Source organism: Lutra lutra, chromosome 8 (genome assembly GCF_902655055.1).
Source record: "Lutra lutra chromosome 8, mLutLut1.2, whole genome shotgun sequence".
In the NCBI taxonomy this organism is placed as follows: domain Eukaryota; kingdom Metazoa; phylum Chordata; class Mammalia; order Carnivora; family Mustelidae; genus Lutra; species Lutra lutra.
Genome location: NC_062285.1, coordinates 132,915,519 through 132,939,068, shown reverse-complemented (window position 1 = coordinate 132,939,068; position 23,550 = coordinate 132,915,519). Strand labels below are relative to the sequence as shown.

At 41.5% G+C, this 23,550-nt stretch overlaps 1 protein-coding gene across 20 annotated transcripts in view; it reads left to right on the top strand.

Annotated features, from left to right (window-relative positions):
• RBFOX2 (RNA binding fox-1 homolog 2) overlaps positions 1-23,550 on the top strand; it is a 272,690-nt gene that overhangs the window by 176,386 nt on the left and 72,754 nt on the right. The window contains exon 1 of one of the 20 annotated variants that reach the window (XM_047742399.1): positions 79-268. The exons of 18 other annotated variants lie outside the window; for them this stretch is intronic. In XM_047742399.1, the coding sequence (XP_047598355.1) occupies positions 242-268 (27 nt within the window). In that variant the 5' untranslated portion in view covers positions 79-241. Of the gene's footprint in view, positions 1-78; positions 269-2,152; positions 2,280-23,550 lie in introns of those variants that run through there. One more of the 20 variants, XM_047742406.1, reaches the window with a different exon arrangement.

Here is a 23,550-nt window from a genome sequence, read left to right as displayed (position 1 = left end):
CTTCCTTCAGCCATCTGCCTGAGATATGGGAGGGAGCTGGAGAGAGAAGGAGGGGGAGAGGCTGCCAGAGAGGAAGAGAAAAGAAAGGAAGAAACGCTAGAAAGAAAAGGAAGGGGAACGGGGTAAAAGGAGATCAGTTGCCCGCCCTGAAATAGCTGGCGTGGGGGGGGTGGGGGGGAGCTGTGGAGGTGCGCCCCAGCACGACCGCCCAGAAGGGCTCATCCTCTGTGCCGTTTGGTTTATGGAGGAAAAGAAAATGGTCACTCAGGTAAGATTTGTGTTTCCTCGGCGTGCCTCTTTGCTGGTTTCTGCGATCTAAATAAAGACCTGGGGGTCGGGCATAGTAGGCAGAGTTTTAATAATGATTGTCTTCTCAGAGAAGGCCAGATTTATTGTTATCAACTGAAAAGTGTTAGTCTGTGTCTGCTGTGTGTGTGAGAGAGAGAGAGAGAGAGAGAGAGATGTATCCATATCCTTTTCTCTCTCCCCCTCCCTCAGCTCCGTAGCAGATTCCTGTTTCCTGTACTGTGCAGCTGTAGCTCAGGAAAGACCCTGTGGGGATTTGTCTACCTCTTTGTCTTGGTTCTGAGAAGAGGGAGGGAGAGAGACTGCAGAGGTAGGAAGAGATTCTTAACAGACTGCCAAAAAAGAGGGGAAAAGGATTGACTTCCTTTTAAGAATTGCAGAAGAATTTGTGTTCTAGGGAAATCTGATTCCTGATCCACTGTAGTTTCTCAGGATTGGCTATGGAATTGCCGTTCTGCTGCCTTCGCCGTAAATGGCTTATTAAAAACGAAGGCTAGAAAAATAGGCTTCGTTTTCATGGCTTTGTTACTGGCAAAGAATGTTTTCAGTAGGAACCATGGGAATATCCAGGTGTAGCAGAGGCAGGTAGAGCCCTCTGTGAGACTCAGGAGAACAAATCTGAATGCATAAATGACAATCACAGGGGCAGTAAAAGGCATTTGAAGGAGAGGGAGTAGGAAATGGAAGATCTCTCTCTCTCTCTCTCTCTCTCTCTGACTGTCTTTGGTTATGCCAGGCAATATCTAATCTGCATTTTAGCAAGTCATTCCTGACAAATGAAAACGTGAACACTCTTCCACGGTTCCCTCCTGGCCATACTCTTTTTCTCGTTGGCACCCTCTGTATGTTCCTTTTACCCTCTTTTATTTACACGTATGTGGAGAGGGAATGACGAGACTGCAATTGATCAGTGAAATCATTTGCTAGGGTGAGCGTTCCTGTCCTTTAGGCTCAGACTTAGGATCAGTGTCACTCCAGGCTTTTATGCTCTGTAGGGAAATTTCATCTCTGGACAGTGCTTTCCTTTTAAGGAGTTTGCCTTTTTTTGGGCGGGGGGGGGGGGGGGGGGGGTAATTCTCTCTTCTCTTTTCCTCTCTGAGTCACCACCGGAGGGCGAGAGAGTCGGCTAGCTATCTGGATAGAGGCATCGTTTTCGGAGCAGGAACACTGTTCCGTTAAGTGTTATATAATGCCCTGCAGTGCTGTTTGGAAAGAGGGAAAGCATTAGGGAGATTCTGCCAACGTGACCTAGAGGGAAATGAAGTTCCGAAGAATATATCTTTCCAAAGTGATTTTTCACCAGATCTGAGTTTGGAGATGATCAAAAAACCCTCCTCTTTTGGAAAGGGGAGAAATCTTTGACATATTTTTTCTCCCAGTTCTTATCCCTTTGTTGTTAGCCTAATTAGCTCTTTAGAAATATTGCTTTACTTTTTAAAAATTTCCATAAAAGAGAAGACCTATTTCTGGATTCTCTTTGTTGCTTGGGAAATGATACTTCTTAACCTTGGAGCCCTCATTCAATTTTCATTAACTGGCACTATTACAGGGCGACCGCTCTCTTCTTTCTCAGCTATTACTGAGGGCTTTCCAACTACTTGACTTTTCATTATATATATTTTAAAATCAGTGAAAGAGTTCTCTAAACTAGTGCTTTTTCTAATCAGAGGGTTTCTGTGGCCTCCTGGAACATGTGCCCTTCATTTCTGGAGGAGCTGGGTGAGCATGTATAAGCACAAGTTCGAATGCTTACACTCATGCACGCTTTAGTGCAGTCTGAGTAATTAGTATTTAAGAAAACGGTTGTCTTAGCAGCGAAGCAGAAGAGAGAAATAAGAACTGGAAAGAAGGATTGATTTCTTGGTGGTTAAGAATTCTAAGAGGTAAATTAGAATCACTGTGATTGTCTCAGGATGTGCTGGATGCTGAGAAGGAAATTGCTCCTTGTTGCCCATCCCGAATCTCTATAACAGGCAAGTACAGAGTATGAGATTTGTGGATTTTTAGTATGTATGTCAGCATATTTTATTTTGGTGTGTATTCTTTCTGTGTAATGTAACATACGTGGTTGCTAGTAATCTTACCAAAAAAAAAAAAAAAAGAACCAGATGGGCCAGATCTTTTTAATTTGTCCTTACAAGGTTTTAGGGGTTTTTTAAATTTGTTTTTGGTTTTAGTTTTTCAGGCCAGACATCTAATCCCAATATTTTATAATGATCTGTCAGATAAACTTTCCAAATATAAAATGTCTGCGCTATTCAGGGTTCAATTATCACAGTGAAATGGTTAATTATGGTGTCTAGGGTCTTGACTTTAGTATATTAAGAAAGGTATTTAGATATGTTTTTATCATTTTATCACCTAGGTTCTCTGCATATTAGATCTTGACATTTCTGTATCCCTTTATTTTAAATTAATTGCTCACTTTGATGGAAGAAGGGTGAAGGGCTTTCAGTGGATGACAATATTAGACCTGTATCAGTAGTTGTGCCTTATTATCTTATCGGCTCTAGTTTTATGAGGCCAGTTTTGGGGGTAATTAACAAACTGCTCTGTCATTTACAATAGCTAAGTAGTGTTTTGTTTTTTAAAAAAAAAAGACAATTTAATCACAAAACTCTAATATAGTAGACAGACATGCTCCTGTGACTTTTTAAGATACAACTTTAGGTATATCCATTGTTCATGTAAATGTCAGGAGTATTTCACTGAGATACTCTGTTATTTCTGAGTATGTGAATGAAATTACCGCATCTCTTCACGTCTATGAAAACAACGCAGAATGAAAGGAAGGAAAGAGAAGTCATTCTTGTTAATATGTGTAAATTTAGAAAAACAAAATTGCAAATGACTTCAGTTAATAAAAAAGTGTTTCACCAGACTCAGACTCCGTTAAACTGTTTGTTGTTGGAAGGAAAGTATACCGGGCAGAGAGGAAAAGATCTCACAGTATGGATGTGAAAGAAAATTTTTGTACTCCTATAGTGTAAGACTGCCAGTTTCTGTGGAACACAAAGCCCTCCCTTTCTTGGACAGCTCAGTGCTTTGCTGGCATTTTCTTCAAAATCTGTTTTCCATCAGGACCGAGAGGAGGGAAGGTGTTAAGAAAAAGGGAGGTTGGAAAGGGGGTTGCTGTTCCTTTAAATAGTGCAATGAGCCCATGTGGCAGCAGGCCGGCTGGGGAGTGTATTCTTCTGTAATGAATCACCAGTTCCATTGTCTGCTATCTCCCCTCTTTGTAGCTGGAAGGCTGAAGTCTTTCACCTGAGCCGCCGCTGGTTCGCTATTCTGTTCCAGGGTGGTTGGGAGAAGAGAAGAGGGAGGGTATTTTCTGCTTTAATTAAAGACAGATAACAGAGCAGGTATGTTTTGCTTTGTTTCATTTTCTCCCCTTTCCTCTCTGTGTTTTTTTGGAATGGGAGTTGGAGTAGGGGAATCAGTTCTGTGATCTAGCTTAAGCATAGCCCATCTTCTGTGGATTTTGAAAGTGCTCGTGATTATTTAGTCTCCATTTTGTGGCAGTGCTTTAAAGTGAGTCCATTCCGTTGCCAGCCCGGCCCACCCGAACCTCATCCCACCCTTCATCCACAGAGCTCCGGCCCCGCTGTTTGCTTTGGCACACTTTCCCCTTTCTGTGGGCTGCGCAGGACGCTGGGAAGTTGGGGCTAGCTGCAGATTGTGGCTTGGAGGCTAATTTATGTTCCTTTACAATGAACCAAAAAAAGCCTCATTTTTTCCAGAGATTGGTTTCTTTCGGAATTCTTCTACACTGCTACATATCTTCAGTTCTAATCATTGCCTTGCCAGAGCTAAGATGGACTCTTGAAAAAGATTGCTATGCCAAAAATTACTAAGCTTTCCTGAAAACATACCCAGAATTGCATAAATGTGATTAAATCTGGGCAGTTTTGACTTGCTAGATGATTTTTCTTCCAGTCATCCTTGTGCTCACACCCCTGCCACCCAAACACACACCTCTTTGGCCCCTTTATCTTTTTTTTTTAACTTCACCTTTCTCCTTAGTTTTGCAGTTGAGACTCAGTGAGCTTAGTGTTTGATAATCCACTATTCAAGTTTGTATGGTCCTGGAGGACATCTCCCTGTGACAAGGTAAAGGACACTTCATCTCTCCCCATGACAGCGCATGGTGTAAAGACCTGGTTTTGTTCCTCTAGTTGTCTGTTCTTGCCTGAAAATTTCCAAACCCGTATCCACGCAAATGGCCATGTGAAAACAGTTTCATCCCTCTTTTGACTTCTGGTTTGTGGACAGCCACATTTTAACATCTCTTTGTGTAACTCCTTACCTCGGGTTGTTTCTTGGGTATCTCTAGATGACACTTGGGTCATCACCAGGAACCAGTCACGGAGCTGCTACCGCCCCTCTGCCCAGTGGCCTCTTTCTGGTGTTCTGGTTCCTCTCCGAAACCTGACATTGCTGGTGTCCCAAGGCATGTCATTCTGGAGCCATAATCCTTTGCTCTTTCTGTTTCATTATTCCAGAACCACTGTCCAGTCTTTCTTTTAAACTTCCTTCACCACGCTTGGTCTCTGAAATCCAACAAACCCAAATGGGACACACCCCTGCTGTAAATGCTCTGCGGTTTTGAATGCAGCAACTTTATGCCTGGGCTTCGGTGCTCGGCGTCCAGGCTAAGCAGTCAGAAGCCCTGCGGCCCGTCCGCCATGCTGCAGTGTTGCCACCTCCCGGGTGCTTCAGTGTGCCTCTGATTCTGTTCAAATGATGACATTCGGGAAACCTTAGAGTCAGATAATTCATTAGAGGTCATGGACAGAGTGAATTATTTAAAGTGCAAGTCTGATTTTGTCACTCCTGTGCATTAAACCTTCCCGGTGGTTTCCCTGCAGACTCAGGATAAAATCCGGTGTCCTTACTCTGGTCTCTGAGGCTCGGTGTGGTCAAGAACCTGCCTGCCTCCCCAGACTTCTCTTTTCCTCTTCCCTTTATTTCACTCCATTGATGCTGGCCTCTCTGCTCATCTCTTAACACACCTGTATCCTCCTGCCCCGGGCCTTTCCTTCTGTTTTTGTTTGTTTGTTTGTTTTTTCTCAGCCTGAAATGCTCTTCACCCAGATAACCACAGGCTTCTCATGGGAGAGCACTCCCTTGACCAGCCCATCTCAGCTGAACTTCCCTATCCCCATATGCTGCTTTTTCTTCTCTTAACACTGATTTTAGCTTATCATTACTTGTTATAGGTATGCTTGATTGTTTATTTTCTGTGCCACCCAACTCCTACAAAGACTGTAAGCCCTTCAAGGTCAGGGACCTCTTCAGCAGTCTGTGGCATACTCTGCATCTGGTGGGTAGTCATAATATGGTCAGAATACAGCTAATCAGCTAATCCTTAAATACAGGATGTGATACTATCAGGTACCATGCTAACCACTTTGTCTGCATTAGCTCATTGAACTCCTCTCCACAACCCTGACATTCTCCCCTTGGTATAGAAGAGGAAACCTAGACATCAAATGGTTAGGTTACTTGCCCAAGTTTTACAGCTGCTAAGAGATGTGGGGATTCATATGCATATACTGGCTTGGGAACCCACACTCTTAACAGGGGTACCCCAGTGCCTCTGGTAGGTATTATGTATTCAGTACCTGTTTGTTGAATGTGTGAATGAATTAATTTCGTTGAGACTCTCTGATTTACTTCTGGAATTTCCATCTCTGACTTATTCTAGGCTTTGATGGAATATAGTTGACACTCGAACAACACGGGTTTGGACAGCACACCCCCACTTGCATGGATTTTTTTTTCGATAAGTGCAGTACTGTAAATGTATTTCTCTGTCTTATGGTTTTCCTAATACCATTTTCTTTTCTCTAGCTTACTTTATTGTAAGAATACAGTACATAGTACATATAACACACACTATTTGGGTTAACTGACTGTTAATGGTAAGGCTCTGTCAACAGTAGACTACTTACTAGTAAAGTTTTTGGAGAGTCAAAAGTTATATGCAGATTTTGGACAATGTGGGGGCAGAGGCAGGGTTGGCACCCCAACCCCCACATTGATCAGGGGTCAGATGTACTTGCAATAACATACGTACAACGCATACCTTACATGTACAATAATATACATAATTTACATACGTAATCATTATTGTCACATCATACATCACTTGTCAATCTCTCTTTTTTTTTTTTTTTAAAGATTTTATTTATTTGAGAGAGGTACAGAAACAGAGGGAGCAGGGGGAGGGTCAGAGGGAGAGGGACAAGCAGATGCCCTGCTAAGCAGGGAGCCCGATGCAATGGGGGGGGCTCCATCCCAGGACCCCAAGATCTGAGCCTAAGGCAGAAGCTTAAGTGACTGAGCCCCCCAGGCATCTTAATCTCTTTTTGAGATAGGTGATATTTTTACCATATATTAGACTTTGAGATTTGAGAGGTCAGGCACTTGGGTGGCCCTAGACACAGAGATAGGTTTCAAACTTGAAATCTGTTTAATTCTGTCTTTGCATACTCTTCCATTATACTAGCAGCCTCATGAGATAAATAGTTCCATTGTTGGCCATTAAAAAGTAGAAGAGTTTTCCTTACAGCAAGCTATTTTCATTAAGGTTTTCTCACCTCACCTCATTCTGTCATCCAGAGTCACACAGAGAGATTTAATCTCTCTTCTTCATGAAAGCTAAATATGTGAAGATAACTGCTAAGTGTTCCCTTTCATCTTCTGTCCTTTTTGTACTTCTTACTTACTTCCTTGCATCAGTCCTCACAGGTAGAAAACATACGGTTTCCAGAGACTTGACTGTCTTGGACTGATCGCTTCAATTTCTGTGAATGATTTACCATTTACATCTAATTACTAGGTGAAATATCAATTATGAGTGTCAAGGATCATCTTTATTATAAATTTTGTTTTTTGATGTGTTTTGACTTCATTCAGCTTTCATAGCTTATCGATCATGTAGTGTTATCAGCAATTTATAACTTCAAAAATGAGGGGATCTCTTTTTTTTTTAAATTAACATATAATGTATTATTTGCTTCAGGGGTATAGGTCTGTGACTCGGCAGTCTTATACAATTCACAGCACTCACCGTAGCACATACCTTCCCCAATGTCCTTCACCCGGCCACCCTATCCCTACCCACCCCCCACACCCTCAGCAGCCCTCAGTTTATTTCCTGAGATTAAGAGTCTCTTATGGTTTGTCTGCCTCCCTGGTCCCACCTTGTTTCATTTTTTCCCTCCCTAACCCCCACGACCCCCCACCCTGCCTCTCAAATTAAAAATGAGGGGATCTCTTAGGTAGAATATTAATTTTCTTCTCCGTTGTAAAGCTATGCAGGCTGTCAGCTGTTCAGTTCAGCAAGGTCAGCAAAAGTAAATGTGATAACTTCCCTTGAGATGTTGAAATTGTATCGAAATACGTTGAAAAGACAAAATTAGGAAGTATAAGATGCTTTTTACTTGGTAACGACAGTAAAACACGATCTGGTTTTTCTGTTGAGAATAGATGTAAAACACAACCAAAAGATGCCTTCAACCCTTGAAAAATATTCTGATGTAATAATACTTACTATAAATCACATAGCATAGAAACACTCTTAGATTCCCTTCCTTTGGTATATTCTTTTCATCATGCCTCATGAGTTCTTTCAAAGCACTATCAGTTTCAGAACATTAGAATGATATTTCTTATTTAATTAAGGCTCGGGAAATAAGTATGGCCAGTCTTGCTATAAACAAAAGGAAATGCAGTTTTTAAAATTGTAACTTGAAATCGTATAACTAATGACATTTGATTCTTTCAGAATTACAGGATAAAGTTCTGCAATCAGAATTTGATATTTCATATATTAAGGAATATTTAACTAGAAAATATGAAAATGGAAATCAGTAATTATTTTATGAAATTATAAAATAATGCTTTTATATCATAAATAACAACGATATTTTAACCTAATATTGATGTCGAGATTACTTGTGAAAAGTTCTGAAGAGACGAACTGATACATAAGTGAAGAAGATGAGATTTTTTTTAAAGATCAGAGTCCACAAACTCTCTGCTAATGTCTTGATAGCAAATATTTTCAGTTTTGCGGGCCATGGTGTTTCTGTCACAACTATTCAGCTCTGCTGTTGAAACATAAAAGAAGTCATAGACGATACATAAATGAATGAGTGTGGCCATGTTCCAGTAAAACTTTATTTATGGACACTGAAATTTGAATTTCATATAATATCCATGTGTCACAAAATATTCTTCTTTTGAATTATTTTTAGCTATTTAAAAATATAAAAACCATGCTTGGCATTTAGATTGTATAAAAATGGGTGGTGGACCGCCTTTAGACCAGAGTCATAGTTTGCCAATCCCTGACTTAGAGGGATGCGGGTCCTCCTTCCTTTTTACTAATAGTGGGAAGGTTTTCTCGTATAGCTTGATGACAGGGGCGGGGACCCAGTTCCTAGCAGTTTTGGCATGTCTTCTTAGGGCCCTGTTAGAGTGAAACCCTTGACTTGCTCTCTCATTTCCCTCCAGAAAATATCAAAATTCTTCCCCCTTTTTCTCTTCCTTTTTCCTTCCATTCTACCCCCAAATCTGAGCCATTTGCAGTCCCTGAATATGTAATATTTTATACCTTCCTGTTTTTCATAGTTTTTCATGTACTATTACTTTGAGCCAGAATACCTTTCTCTCCAACATGGTTAATTTCTTGCCTTAAATGTGCAGCTTAGACTTCGCCTCTTTCAGAAAGCTTGCCCTGTCTCATAGGCTTGTCCCTTTTTTGTGCTTCTTTGGCGTTGTGTATGTGTTGCTGTCTTAGCCCATACTATGCAGTGTTGTAGTTGTGAGTGTATTGATCTGTTTTTACCCACCACACTGGTTTCTTTCAGGATTATGACTATACTGCCAGTGTTCATTATTGTGTCTGGTTCCAAAAATTAAAATTACAAAGGAATTGAATTAATGAATTTTAACTTTTTAATTCATTAACAGGGTTTTCTTTTGAAATGAAAAATGAGAGAGTTAAATTGGGTAATCACACACATCCTAGTGCTTATTACTTAAATCAGTAAATAACTAAAATATAAGTGTCATTTTAGAAATGGATGCTTTCTTTGGCTAGAAGGAGGATTTGGGGGAACAAACAGTTTTTTGGGGAATACACAGATCTTCTGTGGATGTTCTAGGGGAAGGCAACATGTATCCAGAAGATAGCATGCAGGTAAGTGGCATAGTAGCTCCAGTCTCCAGGGAAGCCAGGAAAAGGGGAAAGAAGACCCTGGCCCCAACCAGTGGGAAGGGCAAAGAGACATGGGAAGGTGACAATGAAATTTTAGGGTTTGGCCAAACCTTGTAAGTATATTAAACATACTTATAAGTACTGCCGTCTCCTTCTCTTTTCCTTCTACTCAAGATGACCAAGAGTTAGATTCTTTGCATATTCCTTTTGAAAAGCTGTCAGTACAGATGCATATTAGACCATGACCATTCCATGTCATCTTCAAGGCTCACTATTCATTGTTTTATAGGCTTTTCCTCTCTGTGTATTTCCTTTTGGGTAGTTTCTTTTATGGTATTACCAAGTGTGCTACTTTTTTTCTTCTGAAACGTCTAATGCCATTAATCCAAGCCAGTGTATGGTTGGTTGGTTGGTTGGTTTTTAATCTCAGACATTACAGTTTTTGTCTCTGGAATTTGATGTATATATATATATATTTTTCCATGTCTCTTTAACATGCTCAATTTTTCTTTTACATACAATTTTCCTTGAGTGTGTGAAATACAAATGTTTTAATATTCTTGTCTGCTAAGTCAAACATCTGTATTAGTTCTAGATCAGTTCCTATTGATTTTTCTCATCATTATGGATTGTATTTTTCTGCTTGTTTGCATGCCTGGTAATTTTTTTAATTGGGTGCCAGACACTGAGGTTTTGTTTTTGTTTTTGTTTTTGTTTTTTACCTTGTTGGAAGCTGGATATATGTCTTTTTATATATCTCTCTATACATTTTACATATATCCTTGAGCATTGTCTGCAACACAGCTGAGTTTCTTAGAAATGGCTTGCTCCTTTCAGGTCTTGTTTTAAGTTTTTTTGGAAGGGTCCAGAGCTGTGTTCAGTTTCTACTTAATTTTTCTTCACTGTTGAGGTGCAGGACTCTTAGTCTCTACCTGACGTTTCTTTTAAATTACCAGCTTGTCCACGCTCATCTTTGGGAGCAAGCTCTATTCTGGGCACTGTATGACCTCCTGGCATTATTCCCTCCCACTCCTTTAGGTGGTCAGTTCTCCAGCCTCAGGTAGCTCTTCGTGCAGTGGTCATGACTTAACTGAATATTTGAGGACAGCCCTCTGTATCTCTTCAGCATTCTCTCTGTGCTGTGGCACTCGGCCCTGGGAGCTCTAGCTGCCTTGGCTTCCCTCTGTCCATCCCACAGCCTGGAAGCTTCCTTCTGGCAGTAAGCTGGGCAGTTAAAAAGCTCACCTTGTTTTTTCCTGTCTCATGGATCAGGGTCCTTTGCCGGCCATACAGTGTCTTGAGTGCTGTTGTTCCATATTTTGTTTTGTTTTGTTTTGTTTTGAAACAGCAAGATAAGTCCGGTTCTTGTTACTCCATCTTAATTGGAAGCAGAAGCGAGACCACTTATTTTTAAATGAAAACTGGGTGGTACCTCATTTATTATATTCCTAATTTATGAATGAAAGCTCATTTGAACAGTAAATCCCAGGAGTATTGGAGAATACATATATGTATTAATAGTTGAAATACAAGGCGGAACATGGTAAGTTCCATGAATATGATGTCAGTAAACTACCATTCATTATAAGTTCAGATGAGGAGAGAATTAGTTTGGGAAGTTTGGCAGTGGCCTTGGGTGAGAGGAAAGGGTGTGTGTGTGTGTGTGTGTGTGTGTGTGAGAGAGAGAGAGAGAGAATGAGAGACGCAAGATGTTTACATGAATCTGGAACAAATTCTTGAGTACCGAATGAGATTCAGAGGTAGTATAGTTTCAGAGGGTGTCTAGGACTGACTTACTTAAAGGTAAAAATAGTTCTTTAACAAAAAATATGGTCAAGATCATAGGAGAAGTAGGGTTTCTATGTTTTTATAGTTTAGCTTGCTTTGTGGTCTGTTGTGGAAAGGGAAAAGGATTTTTTTCTCCCGTGTATTATCTGTTAACTGCAATTCTTACAGAATAGGGAGGGAGAAAAGTCAACGTACCATTTGTTCATTTAGTGTAGAAAATAGGATACTCTGGACTGTGGAGATGATCATTGATCTAAAACGTGTGGAACTTTAGAAACCCTCAGTAAAGCAGAAGTTAGACTTTTAGCCATTGCTTTTTTCACTGGTTTTCAGGTGCTCTAGAAATTTCAGCAGGGAGAGGGCATGGGGAACTACACACGTTGTATAAACTAAGAAGGTAGATGGCATTGCTTACAGTGCTCTTGATTTCCGGTGACATGGTTGTCAGTCATTTGCTAGCAGAGCAGCAAAGCAAGAGTTCACCCACGTATATGCTTTCAAGTCTTCTCTCTTGAGGAACCAGGAGGTTTTTGAGAAGCTGGGAATGTCTGTGCTGCGTTCGCGTTAATTTCCCTTCACCTGTGTTTTTATATAAAACCTTTAGTAAGAAGAATGTGGTTGCTTTCCCCCTGTTTATGTTGATGTAACTGTTTATTTGAAAAAGAGCATGAAGATCTTCAAGGTTAGAGCTCAGCTGTTAGGTCTCACACTGTGGACTGTATTCTCTTTCCCTTTGTCGTCTTCCTCTGCAGATAGTGGTTATTATCTGTACCATGTGTGGTTTTTTGTTTGCTTGCTTGTTTGGGGGGGGGGAGGGGCAGAGGGAGAGAGAGAATCTTAAGCAGGCATAATGCCCAGGATGGAGCCAGATGGGGGGCTGGATCTCAGGACCCTGAGATCATGACCTGAGCTGGAACCAAGAGTGGAACGTCCAACCGACTGAACCACCCAGGCGCCCCTGTTTGTGTTTTTTTTAAAGCCAGAAATGAAGAATTTCGTATACACGTTGTCAGTTAATTCTTAGAGATACCCCATTAGATCGCCATCCTCTCTCTAGTTTTACAGATAAAAGTATTAAGGCATTGAGAGATTAAATGACTTCTCCAGAGTCACACACATGGCAGAGCCTGGGGCTTATCTTACTCCAAAGTTTATGCTATTTGTACCCCTTTTTTTATGATAGCCACCGTATAAAGTATAATATGAATATAGGCCCTTAATATTTAACTTTTTAAAAAAGATTTTATTTTTTCATTTAATCTCTGCACCCTGTGTGGGGCTTAAACTCATAGCCCCAAGATCAAGAGTCGAATGCTCCACGGACCAAGCCAGACAAGCACCCCTTACTTTTTCTTTACATTAGAAAAATCTCTGACTCATCCTTAGCCAAAACCTTGAGAAATGTCTGCCAATTTTCTTGGAGCCTTAGGTACCTATGGGAAAGTGCAGAATTGATCAATTTGACAATTCTATACAAGCATTAACTTCCTGAAATTTTATCTCAGCACAAAGGTTTTGCAGTTTGATGGTTTAGTAATCATGTGGGAGCATTTGTTCAGGATAAGAGAGAAATCAAGGTATTAGCTCCTTACAGTAACTCTTAGCCACTTTGGGCCTGGGAGCAGATAAACTACTTAATGGCACTTCGTTGACTCTCCCTGTTACAAAGAAAATACTTAGTTTCTCATGGTAATACACCTAATGTTTCTTCTTTTTTAGTGCATTCTGCCCCTTGGGTAGGGCTTCTTTATCACAGAATCACTGATTCTTAGAACTAAAGTGAACTTTATTTTACGGAGTCAGGATGTGGATCCCAAGGGGAAGTGAATTGTCCAAGGTCATTTGGCAAAGTAATCGCAGAACTGGAACAGGAATTCATTTTAATTTTTTAATTTTTTTTAAAGACTATATTTATTTGACAGATCACAAGTAGGCAGAGAGGCGGGGCGGGGGGGGGGCAGCGTGGGGGAAGCAGGCTTCCTGCTGAGCAGAGCTCGATCCTAGGACCCTGAGACCTTGATCCTAGGACCCTGAGACCATGACCGGAGCGGAAGGCAGAGGCTTTATTTAACTTAACCCACCGAGCCACACAGGCACCCCTGGAATTCATTTTTACAGTCTCTGTCTGGTGTTCTTTCTGCTGTCAGAACATCCTCCTGAGAAGTTCAGACCTTTAACAAAAGTTGTTTAGTCTGTAAAGGCTAAAATACCAAGTCTTTATGCTCCTCATTCCTCAAAGGGAAAATCCTAGAATGAGTAAAAAGTTCAACTCCTGTATTTTGGGCATTCTTTGCTGAAAAATTATTCTTGAATGAAACTAGCTACTCCGGTTGATGGGATAATGATAATTTAGTTATAGGGAAGGAAGATGGTAAGTAAGAAGAAGAAATAGATATGCCCTTTGTTTTTTCTGTTTGTTTGTTTATTTGTTTTTTAAAGATGCTTGAAGATTTTTTGTTTTTGTTTTGGATCATTTGGTTTGACGTTGAAAGAAGTGTAGAGTGAAGTCTGAGAAGTGTTTTGTTACTAAGCAACCACTGAAGGTTAGACAGCTTCTTTTTGGTGCTCTTAGGAACTGATTTTAGATCTCCATTCTGCGTTTCCTGCATGCTTTCTTTCTTAAATTGAATATTCTCTCTTACTCTGGGACAGGTTTTCCTGTTTTAGTGTAATAGCTTACTCAAAATCGCTTTTGGGGTGAACTTTTCCAGCATAGGGTTCTAATTCCTTCTTTGGGTTTATTAGTCTCGCTGTGACAAAGGATTAAATATTGCAGCCACTCGTTTATATTTCATGGCTGTTCCATTCCCGACTGAAGGGTCAGAGTCTATGGCAGGCCTTATTGATCCAGGTGCTAGAGATCAGAAGGGTTTTGGGGAGTGTTTTTCTCCCTTTCAGACTGCCATCTGACCTTGGCCAGATCCTATGTTCTGTGAAGGAGGTAGGAGGTGAAGAGTTAGGCATTCTAATTGGTAAATTGGTAAATTTGGGGGTTTTTTGTTTTGTTTTGTTTTGTTTTTGCTTTGTTTTCTGAGAGTGATTAGACCCGTGAAAGTGTTTTGTATTTATCAGGATTTATCACATAGTGCTGAGTAAGCTTGTAGGTGATGTTTGGACTGTGACTTACAGTATGCATTTAGTGCTGGTATTTCCTGAGTTGCTTTATTTCCTGTGATCCAAATGCATCTAATTTACAAAAACATAAGTATAAGGGCTCTTTGAGGAATTGCATACCTTTTGTTTTCCTTGAAGCTTCTCTAGTTCGCTTTTAATGAATCTTGGTGTTCTTAAAGGGTTATTTTAAAGAAACAATGAAATTCACGAACCCATGTCCTTTCACAAAATTAAAAAGGAACCTGAATTCTATAGCTTCCTTGTGGTTGGAATCTTTCGCAGAAAATAAATCCTGACTTCTGGGTCAAGTTACAGGGTACTTTCACAGTCTGTATCTCTTTGTGAGACCCCACTGAAAATATGAAAGCATAGAAAGAACTAAACCAGTAACAGCAACGAGAAAAGGGTGAAAAGTGGTATTACTAATGAACAAGAGAGTTAAACAAATTTCTGGAAAAACTAAAGCAAATGGGAACCAACTAATGGATGGGTACATGGAGTGGAAACTAAGGCCTAACAATGAGGACAAGGAGGCTGCTAGAGCTATGGAAGCTAGTCTGCCCAGCAGGCACCCCAGAGAGGCTCTGGACTCAGAGCAGGAGTGAAGGAGGAAGAGCAAACAGGGATTCTGTGTGTATCATGTGGAGATAACTGACCTGTTCGGCATCTCTAGTGCTTTCCCAATGGAAATGGCCAGCAAGTTATTGGGCTGTCCCCTTTCTCCAGCATCAAAAAAAAAAAAAAAAAAGAAAAAAAAAAAGAGGAAAAACAAAGACACCAGATGGTTTAGTTCTAAAGAAGTAGATCAAAATGCTTGGGGAAATTTAATTTAATTCTTTTCCTATTAGGTATTGGCAACCCTTCCTTCAGGGGAGGTATTTGGGGAGGAGTATTTGGGGAGGAGATCATTCCACACTTCCCTAGCAGCTTACACCAAAATGAATCCTGCTGGTTGACATGCTCTTTTTTTTGGTCTTATACTGAGTTCCCAGTTAGAAATTTTAATTCTAGGGAGAGAGCTAATTGGAAAACAGGTTTACTTATACAATAGCAGAGAAAACCCACACCCGCCAATCAAGTCCTTATTACCTGGATAATTAGTGCATGAAGACCATTAGCTACATGAGAGGAACTTTCAGTATGAAAGAGACCAGTAGGAAGAGAAAGAAAAGTTGACCCTCAAGGAAACAGGCAATCCAAGGGATAGAGGAAAATTTAAAGCAGCATCCCAGCTAAAGTCCAGTTCAAGAAGATAATACATTCATAAAACGATGGTGGGGTGTAATGGAAAGGAGCAATTTGACAATGCACAAGAGGATTAGAGATCAAGAATGTGATTGTCAGGGCGCCTGGGTGGCTCAGTGGGTTGGGCCGCTGCCTTCGGCTCGGGTCGTGATCTCAGGGTCCTGGGATTGAGTCCCACGTCGGGCTCTCTGCTCGTCGGGGAGCCTGCTTCCCTCTCTCTCTCTCTCTCTCTGCCTGCCTCTCTGTCTACTTGTGATCTCTCTCTGTCAAATAAATAAATAAAATCTTAAAAAAAAAAAAAAGAATGTGATTGTCAAAAGAAAACGTGCCTCAGACAAATAGAAAATAGAATTGAAGGTACCTCCCAAAATGTTGAGCCTTAAGACACAAAGATGGAAAATACAAGAGGTAAGACAGATGATCTCCTCAGTCATCTTAGAAAGCAAAGACCAAGACAAAACCTTAACCTGCTAAGTTATTCACATTGTCCAAGATACGGAAACAACCTAAGGGTCTAACAGCAGATGAATGGATAAAGATGTGAGATACACACACACACACACACTTACACGTATAAACTGTGGAATACTACTCAGCCATAAAAAGAAGGAAATCTTGCCATTTGCAACCACATGGATGGACTTTGAAAGTATTGTGCTTAACAGTATAAGTCAGAGAAAGACAAATACCATATGATTTCACTTATGTGTGGAATGTAAAAAACAAAACAAATGAACAGAACAAACCTCATAGATCCAGAGAACAGATTGGTGCTTATCAGAGAAGAGGGTCAATTGTATGGTAACCGGTGGTAATTACACTTCCTGTGGTGGTCACTTTGTAGTATATACAAATATGAATTATAATGTCATATGCCTAAAACTAACATAATGTCATATGCCAATTTTACCTCCAGTGAAAATGAAAAACAAAAACAAAAACAAACGGAAAAAACCTTCCTCACTTATATTTTACTAGAGTCCTAGGAAAGCAAGGGTGAGATAAGGGGAGTGAAACAAGGAAGGTGGGCTGGCCAGAACTTTGTAACAGATATTCCAGATTACAGATTTTCCTTGATTTATGCCCTCATAAACTCAGCGGAAGTTGAGAACGTGGTAAGTCAGAATGCATTTAAATGCATTTAATGCTACCAAACGTATTAACTCAGCCTACCTTAAACATGCTCAGAAAACTTCACGTAGCCTATAGTTACCAAAATCATCCAACACAAAGCCTATTTTATAATGAGGTGTTGACTGTGTCATGTAACTTACTGAATACTGTACTGAAAGCGAAAGACAGAGCGGCTGGCTGGGGGCAGAAGGGATGTCCGTGTGCAGGTTGCCGACCCTCGTGCTTACATGGGGAGCTGTGGCTGCGTCTGCCCCGCATCAGGAGAGAGGACCGTACTGCATATCATGAGCCTGGGAAAACATCCAAATTCAAACTCTGAAGCACAGTTTCTGCTGAATACGTATCTCTTGAACACCATGGGGAAGTTGAATCGTCACACCATCATCAAGTTGGGGATCATCTGTACTTGATTCTGGTAGAAGTCTTCAGAGAGGTTCTATAGAACTGTTGTTCCTCTGGCTGGTCCTTCCGAAGGGAGCGCGGAGAGGTCTTTTATCTACTTTTTCCCTTTCGTCCGTTCCTCCCTCTTTTGGACAGTTTACCATATGAACAGTTATCCCACCTGATCCCCGCTAGTTGCCTCAAGGGGGAGGCCAATCCTACATCCTCTGTGCACATATCTACAGAGTGACGTGTCCTCTAAGCCTGGAGAGGTGAGAGGAGTCGGTACCCCTAACGGCAGCGTCCAGCCTTGAACCTGCTGCCTTTTAAGAAACTGTTAAAAGAGGGTCACTCACAAGAGGGTTGACAAAGGGAAGAATAGTAAGAGACTGCTGTTTTTTTCTGATGAGTTCTTCTGCCCCATTGATGTACTATCAGGGACGTGCGTTAATTTGAGAAAAATAAAAATTAAATTTAAAAGGGGAAAATAAATTGCCCCAAACACCCTCGAAATAACTATGAAAGATCTTTTAGAATGCATTTGAAAAAAGAAATGAACTTCAAATATTGAAAGGTAAAATTTAATTAGTAGTTTATATCAGGAAAATCTTTTTTTTTTTTTGAAGATTTTATTTATTTATTTGAAAGGCAGAGATCACAAGGAGGCAGAGAGGCAGGCAGAGAGAGAGAGAGGGAAGCAGGCTCCCTGCTGAGCAGAGAACCCAATGCGGGACTCGATCCCAGGCCCCCGAGATCATGACCTGAGCCGAAGGCAGCGGCTCAACCCACTGAGCCACCCAGGCGCCCTCAGGAAAATCTTTTTTAAGAAAATTAGACTTCTAGAATTGCCTACCCACTCGCCTCTCACTGCCTGTTCTCATGCAGCCCCTCGGACTAAGATCTAGGAGCCTCTTTCCCTCCCCCATGCCTGTTTCCAGACTCTGAGACCCCCACCGCCCCGATTACCTCCAGCACTTGTCCGCTTATGTGCTTCCCTCTGCCTCTGCTCTGGCTCCTAATCCTGTTGTAAGCCCCATCAGAGTTTGTGGTGTCCTTGCAGATCCATCTGTCTTCCCTTCCTTATGTCACCCATGTTTCCTCATGCTGGGTGGGTTTGGGTCTCTTCCTGTACTAATTTCATTGTCTCTCTTAAAAACTAGCAAAAGTCTCTAGCTCTTTATACACTCTAGTAATTTGAATGTATTTCTTTTTTTTTCCTTTAACAAGGATTTATTGGAGGGCGCCTGGGAGGCTCAGTCGGTTAAGTGTCTGCCTTCAGCTCAGGTCATGATCCCAGGGTACTGGGATTGAGCCCCGCATCAGTGGGAGCCCCCGCATCCCCTGCTCAGTGGGGAACCTGCTGCTCCCTTTCCCTCTGCCTGCTGCTACCCCTGCCTGTGTGCTCTCTCCCTCTCTCTGTCAAATAAATAAATAAAATCTTCAAGAAAAAACAAAACAAAACAAGGACTTACTGAACATTTTTAAGGCAGTAACTGGGGCTGCAAAGATTAATTAGACCTGGACAGTTAACATGCCTTAAAGAATCCATGTTCTATAGAAGCGGTATTTATGTAAACAGATAACTATAATAGAATATAAGTATTAGGTTCAGGGGGGTTTAAAGGGAAGGAATGTTTTTGTCCCTATTTGGGTGAGTCCGAGAACAGTGGATGACTGAACTAAATCTTAAAGAGTGTGTACAAGTTAGCCAGATGGGTAGGAAGGAGAAGGGCTTTCCAAGCAGGAGGCGTAGCAGGTGCAAAGACACCAGAGGTGAGACATCACAAGGTGTCTTCCAGGAATTAGTACACAAAAGAGCAGCACCTGGGCTGAGCCGCCGCCATCTCTCCGGTGGGGTATTGTGATGGCATCCTAACTGGTCTACCTGCTTCTTCCTTGCTGAGTGGTCCCTGAAAACCTAGACCTGACTGTGTCACTTTGCTCAAAATCCTCACTGGAGAGTAAGAGTCAAAATCCCTGTAGTGCCCCTCAGCTTTATAAGACGTCTGCCCCCCGTCTCTCCTTGCCCACTGCCACCTTTCTCCCTTTCATCTCCTGCTGCTCTGTTCCTTGCTGCTTTTTCCAGCTCTGTCACGAGGGGCCTCCTTGTTCCTAGTTCCTAGAATAAGGTGAGCATGTTGTCGCGGCTGAGCCTTTGCATTTGTGTTCCTTTTGTCTGGAGTCTCCCCCCACCCCACCCCTACAGACACGCGGCTTGCTCTCTGGATTTCTTCTGGTGTCTGCTCAGTCATTCCCCTCCCTGACTACCCGGTATCAAAGAGCAGTTCTCTGTCGCTCCAGCCCAGTGCTCCCCGCAGTGCTCCCGTACCCTCTTTTTTGCTTTATTCTCCTCCGTGGCTCACCAACTGTTTCCCCAACTGTTTCCCATTTGGCTTGCCTCTTGTTTTTTTTGTCCTTCCTTACCAGAATGGGAACTCCTTGAGGGTAGGAACTTTGTCTCTGTAGTCACCGTTGTTTCCCCAGACCAAGTGTCTCCCCACTCAGGAGTACTCAGTAAATACTCAGTGGCCAGAATCAAAGCAGAATGGGTGAAGGGGGTAGGGGGTAGGACTTTCATACAAAGGTGTTTGGACTTGAGACCAGGGGCATCTAGGAGCCTAGGACTTTGAGAAGACAATTGATTAACAATATCTGATTCAGACTTCTTTTAGAGAGATCGTTCTGGGAGCTGCTTGAAAATTGATCAGGTTGAGGTTGTTCAAGACAGGAGAATTCCTAGAAGAGAGATGCTCGGAACAGCCTGGATGGGAGCTGCTGAGAGCAGAGACGATTGTTAGCTCTGTCTCCTGCGCGCTGGGCAAGGAATTCTCCCACAGCCTTCCCATCAGCGTGTGCATTTAAAAGACCTGTAATCACTTGTTTCTGCCGTGCATACTCAAAACAATTCTTTTTTTTTTTTTCAAAGATTTAATTTATTTATTTGTCATAGAGAGAGAAGCGAGAGTGAGCACAGGCAGACAGAGTGGCAGGCAGAGGCAGAGGGAGAAGCAGGCTCGCTGCCAAGCAAGGAGCCCGATGTGGGACTCGATCCCAGGACGCTGGGATCATGACCTGAGCCGAAGGCAGCTGCTTAACCAACTGAGCCACCCAGGCGTCCCGTCAAGAACAATTCTTGATATCACAGTGAGCTTTCTTCAGACTTCCTAAATCCAGAAGAGAGGGTTCTTGGGTTTCTTACAGACCTACAGCCTCAGAAACAGATATTTAACCACCTGGCTGCTTCAATTAGCAGACACTTTCTAAAAATTACCTGCTGTGCACTTACCGTTTATTTGATGAGGAAGTGATGACAAAGGGCAGGTGATTCGGCCCCTGATCTACATAGGGGTTTTATTGATGAAGCCAAGAGAGGAAATATAAACCATCCTGTGGTTGTGGTTGCAGACTGAATGCAGTTTTGTTTAGGGAAGGGCATGGGGGAAAATTCCGTCTGTTACTGTAGGTAATATGACTTGTTCATTTTGAAGATGTGAACTATAATAGGACATCCAGTACAATATCTGTAAAGAAGAATTCAGTATTTTCTGATTCAGGAGGCACCTCAAAATCTTGCTTGTGTTTTATTCTGAACCTGAGTTATGGCTTTTTTCAAGGGTATTGCAGTTCAGCATATAGAGGATACAAACTTAATTGCCCATGAAGACGAAAATAAAGAGTAAGCTAATTTAAATTGTATTGAAAATTTGGTTAAGAAAAAATAATCACCCATGAATTGTATAAATCAATTATAATGACTAGAATAGACAACCAGCCATGTTGGGTCTAGGGACCTAACGTTTCCAAGGAAGCAGGTCGCTGGACCAAAGTGTTTCCTGTTGTCTCTTGTGGATGGAAGACATGATTCATGATGTTTGAGGTTCTAAATACTGCTTACAGAAGATACGGAAGAGAGAGCTTTTAGGAGGTTGGAGACATTAAGACTATTATAGGGTTTCTCATTTTTAACCTAATAGACTATTGGTTTGAATGACTTTGTTCTGAAATATTTATTTTTCTGTTTAAATATTCATTGCTTTGAGATGGCAGAACTCAGCCTCAGGGGAGAGGTCAGGCTGGCTTTTCTCGGAGTAATTTGAAAGGGGTGTGTGTGTGTGTGTGTGTGTGTTGAAGACAAGTGATTTGGAGACAAGCATGTAGGTGACTTCTTGGCCAAGCCTGTATCTATCCTTAGACTTGCATATTGCCAAATCCTCTAAATTACTTTAATTCTAAGCATGAAGTATTTCCTCTTTTATTTATTCTTCATTTTCAAGAGCTCAGGTTTGCACTGGGTCCCCTCCTGCACTCCCTCCCCCCTTCATGTGGCCATAGCCCACTCCTGCTTTGGGTGCTGGGGCGTCAGTTACACCTACTCTGAAAGAAGGACCATTGTTAGGCTTATGCTTCATTAGGTTTGCCTTTAAAACACAATAACAACAACAACTAGTGTTGATTCTCTTGTCTGTGGGTTCCATATAAGAAGGTCCCTCAGCTTTCAGGTAACTTACATTTCTGGCCACGTCTACCTTCCTCTCATAATTTCCTCCCTCTGTAATCTCTGTCCTTCTTCTCGGAGGTGTAGATGCTGCAGGGTATTTTCTGGATGTACCTCTCATCGCCATAGTGCTCTCTCATGGTGCCAGCAAAGCCTCCTCGTGCTTCTCCGTGTTTCCCAAACCACCTATACCTGGAGTACCAGGGCCTACTCCCAGCGCACTGAATCATAATCTGTGGGGCAAGAATCTTGATTTAAAAAAAAAAAACAACAAAAAAAACATGTTCCCAGGGTGATTGTTATGCACAATTAAATATGGGAATCTCTGCTGTCAAGGAAGCAAGTAAAAGGAGTTTGTGAGTGTGCAAGGCGGAGTGTCGTGGTACCGCCTAGGGTGAGTGATCTTGTTGAGACTGTGGCAGGAATAAATGGGTCCCTAGACTCCTTTCTTGGAATCAGATAATACTTTAGTATAAATTTAATATTTTAGTTGGTGATGGGTTTTTTATTACTATAGTCATTATCATACAATGATTAAATCTGTTGTTGTGAATTTCCTCGGGATCCCAACCATCTACATAAGTCACAGACAGCCAGTGGAAGAATGAACTGTTGGAATTGAACCTGAACCTGAAAACTGGAGGCTACGGGGAAACTCCATGTATAGCCTTTTCCTTCAAGTTTTTATTTACCTGCAGATTGTCTGACATCTTGCGGCTCTGGTTATGATTTATAGTCACTGCTAAAGAGAAAGCATGTGACTTTTATCTAACTTGCCTTTGCTACCAGAAATATTTTCAGGACTAGTAGATACTACTGCTTTCGGCGCTAGGTGTTCAGAGGGTGAGACTCTGTGGAGATGAGAAGTGGAAACACTTTTATTTTAGAGCCCTCCCCCCAGGTTATTATGGTAGTTTGAAGAACAAAAGGAGACACCAGTAGTGTAATAGAGAACCTGACTCTTTTTAGACTGATGGAAGGGACATTTGTTTTCAATACAGAGTATTTCAAATACCAAAGGACATAGATTCGGAGTGGCCCTGTTTTAAGTGTGTAAGTAAATTGAGACTCTAGAATGGATCTCACTGTATGTCTGATAAATGCATTGTTTTGTCTTTGTACATATCCTTCCGTTCATTTTTTTCTCGAGGTCATCTTCTCAGTTTGTCATTCTTCTACAGAGCTTTTTTTTTTTTTTTTTTTTAAGATTTATGTGAGAGAACATAAGTTGGGGAGAAGGCGAGGGCAGAGGGAGAAGGAAAAGCGGGCTCCCTGCAGCAGGGGGCCTGCTGGGATCATGACCAGAGCCGAAGGTAGATGCTTAAGCAACTGAACCACCCAGGCACAGATCTTTAAAAAATTATTTTAATTGCTTCTTGATGATTTTTCAGTCCGGTGTTCTTTCTGTGATAGGGTCACGGACATCAGGTAGACGCCATTCAGGACAAGGTCTCAGAAGAATGGTGGGCCTTTGCTTAGGTTCTGTCAGCTGAGTACTTTTATAAAACTCTTTCTCACAAAGGCAGGTAGAGTTTGGAATTTGAGCCTGTCTAGGCAGATCCCAGGGGATACAAATGATCTAATTTGTAAAAGACTTAAAGGCAAAAATATTTTTTGTTACAAAGCTAGAGAATTAATTTCCATTTTTCTACAGCATGACAAAAATGCTAAGTGACACTGGCCGTGGTGATAAACTGGTTAGAAGATGCTCTACCTAAAGCACAAGATGATTATTGTTGTAAAATTCACATTGATCTCTTTTTTATCAGTATTCATTCTGATCATGGATATCATACAGGGATTGGAAACTTTTCTCTTGAGGTAGGATTTGCAGCGTGTTGAGTAGAAGCAGGAGAGA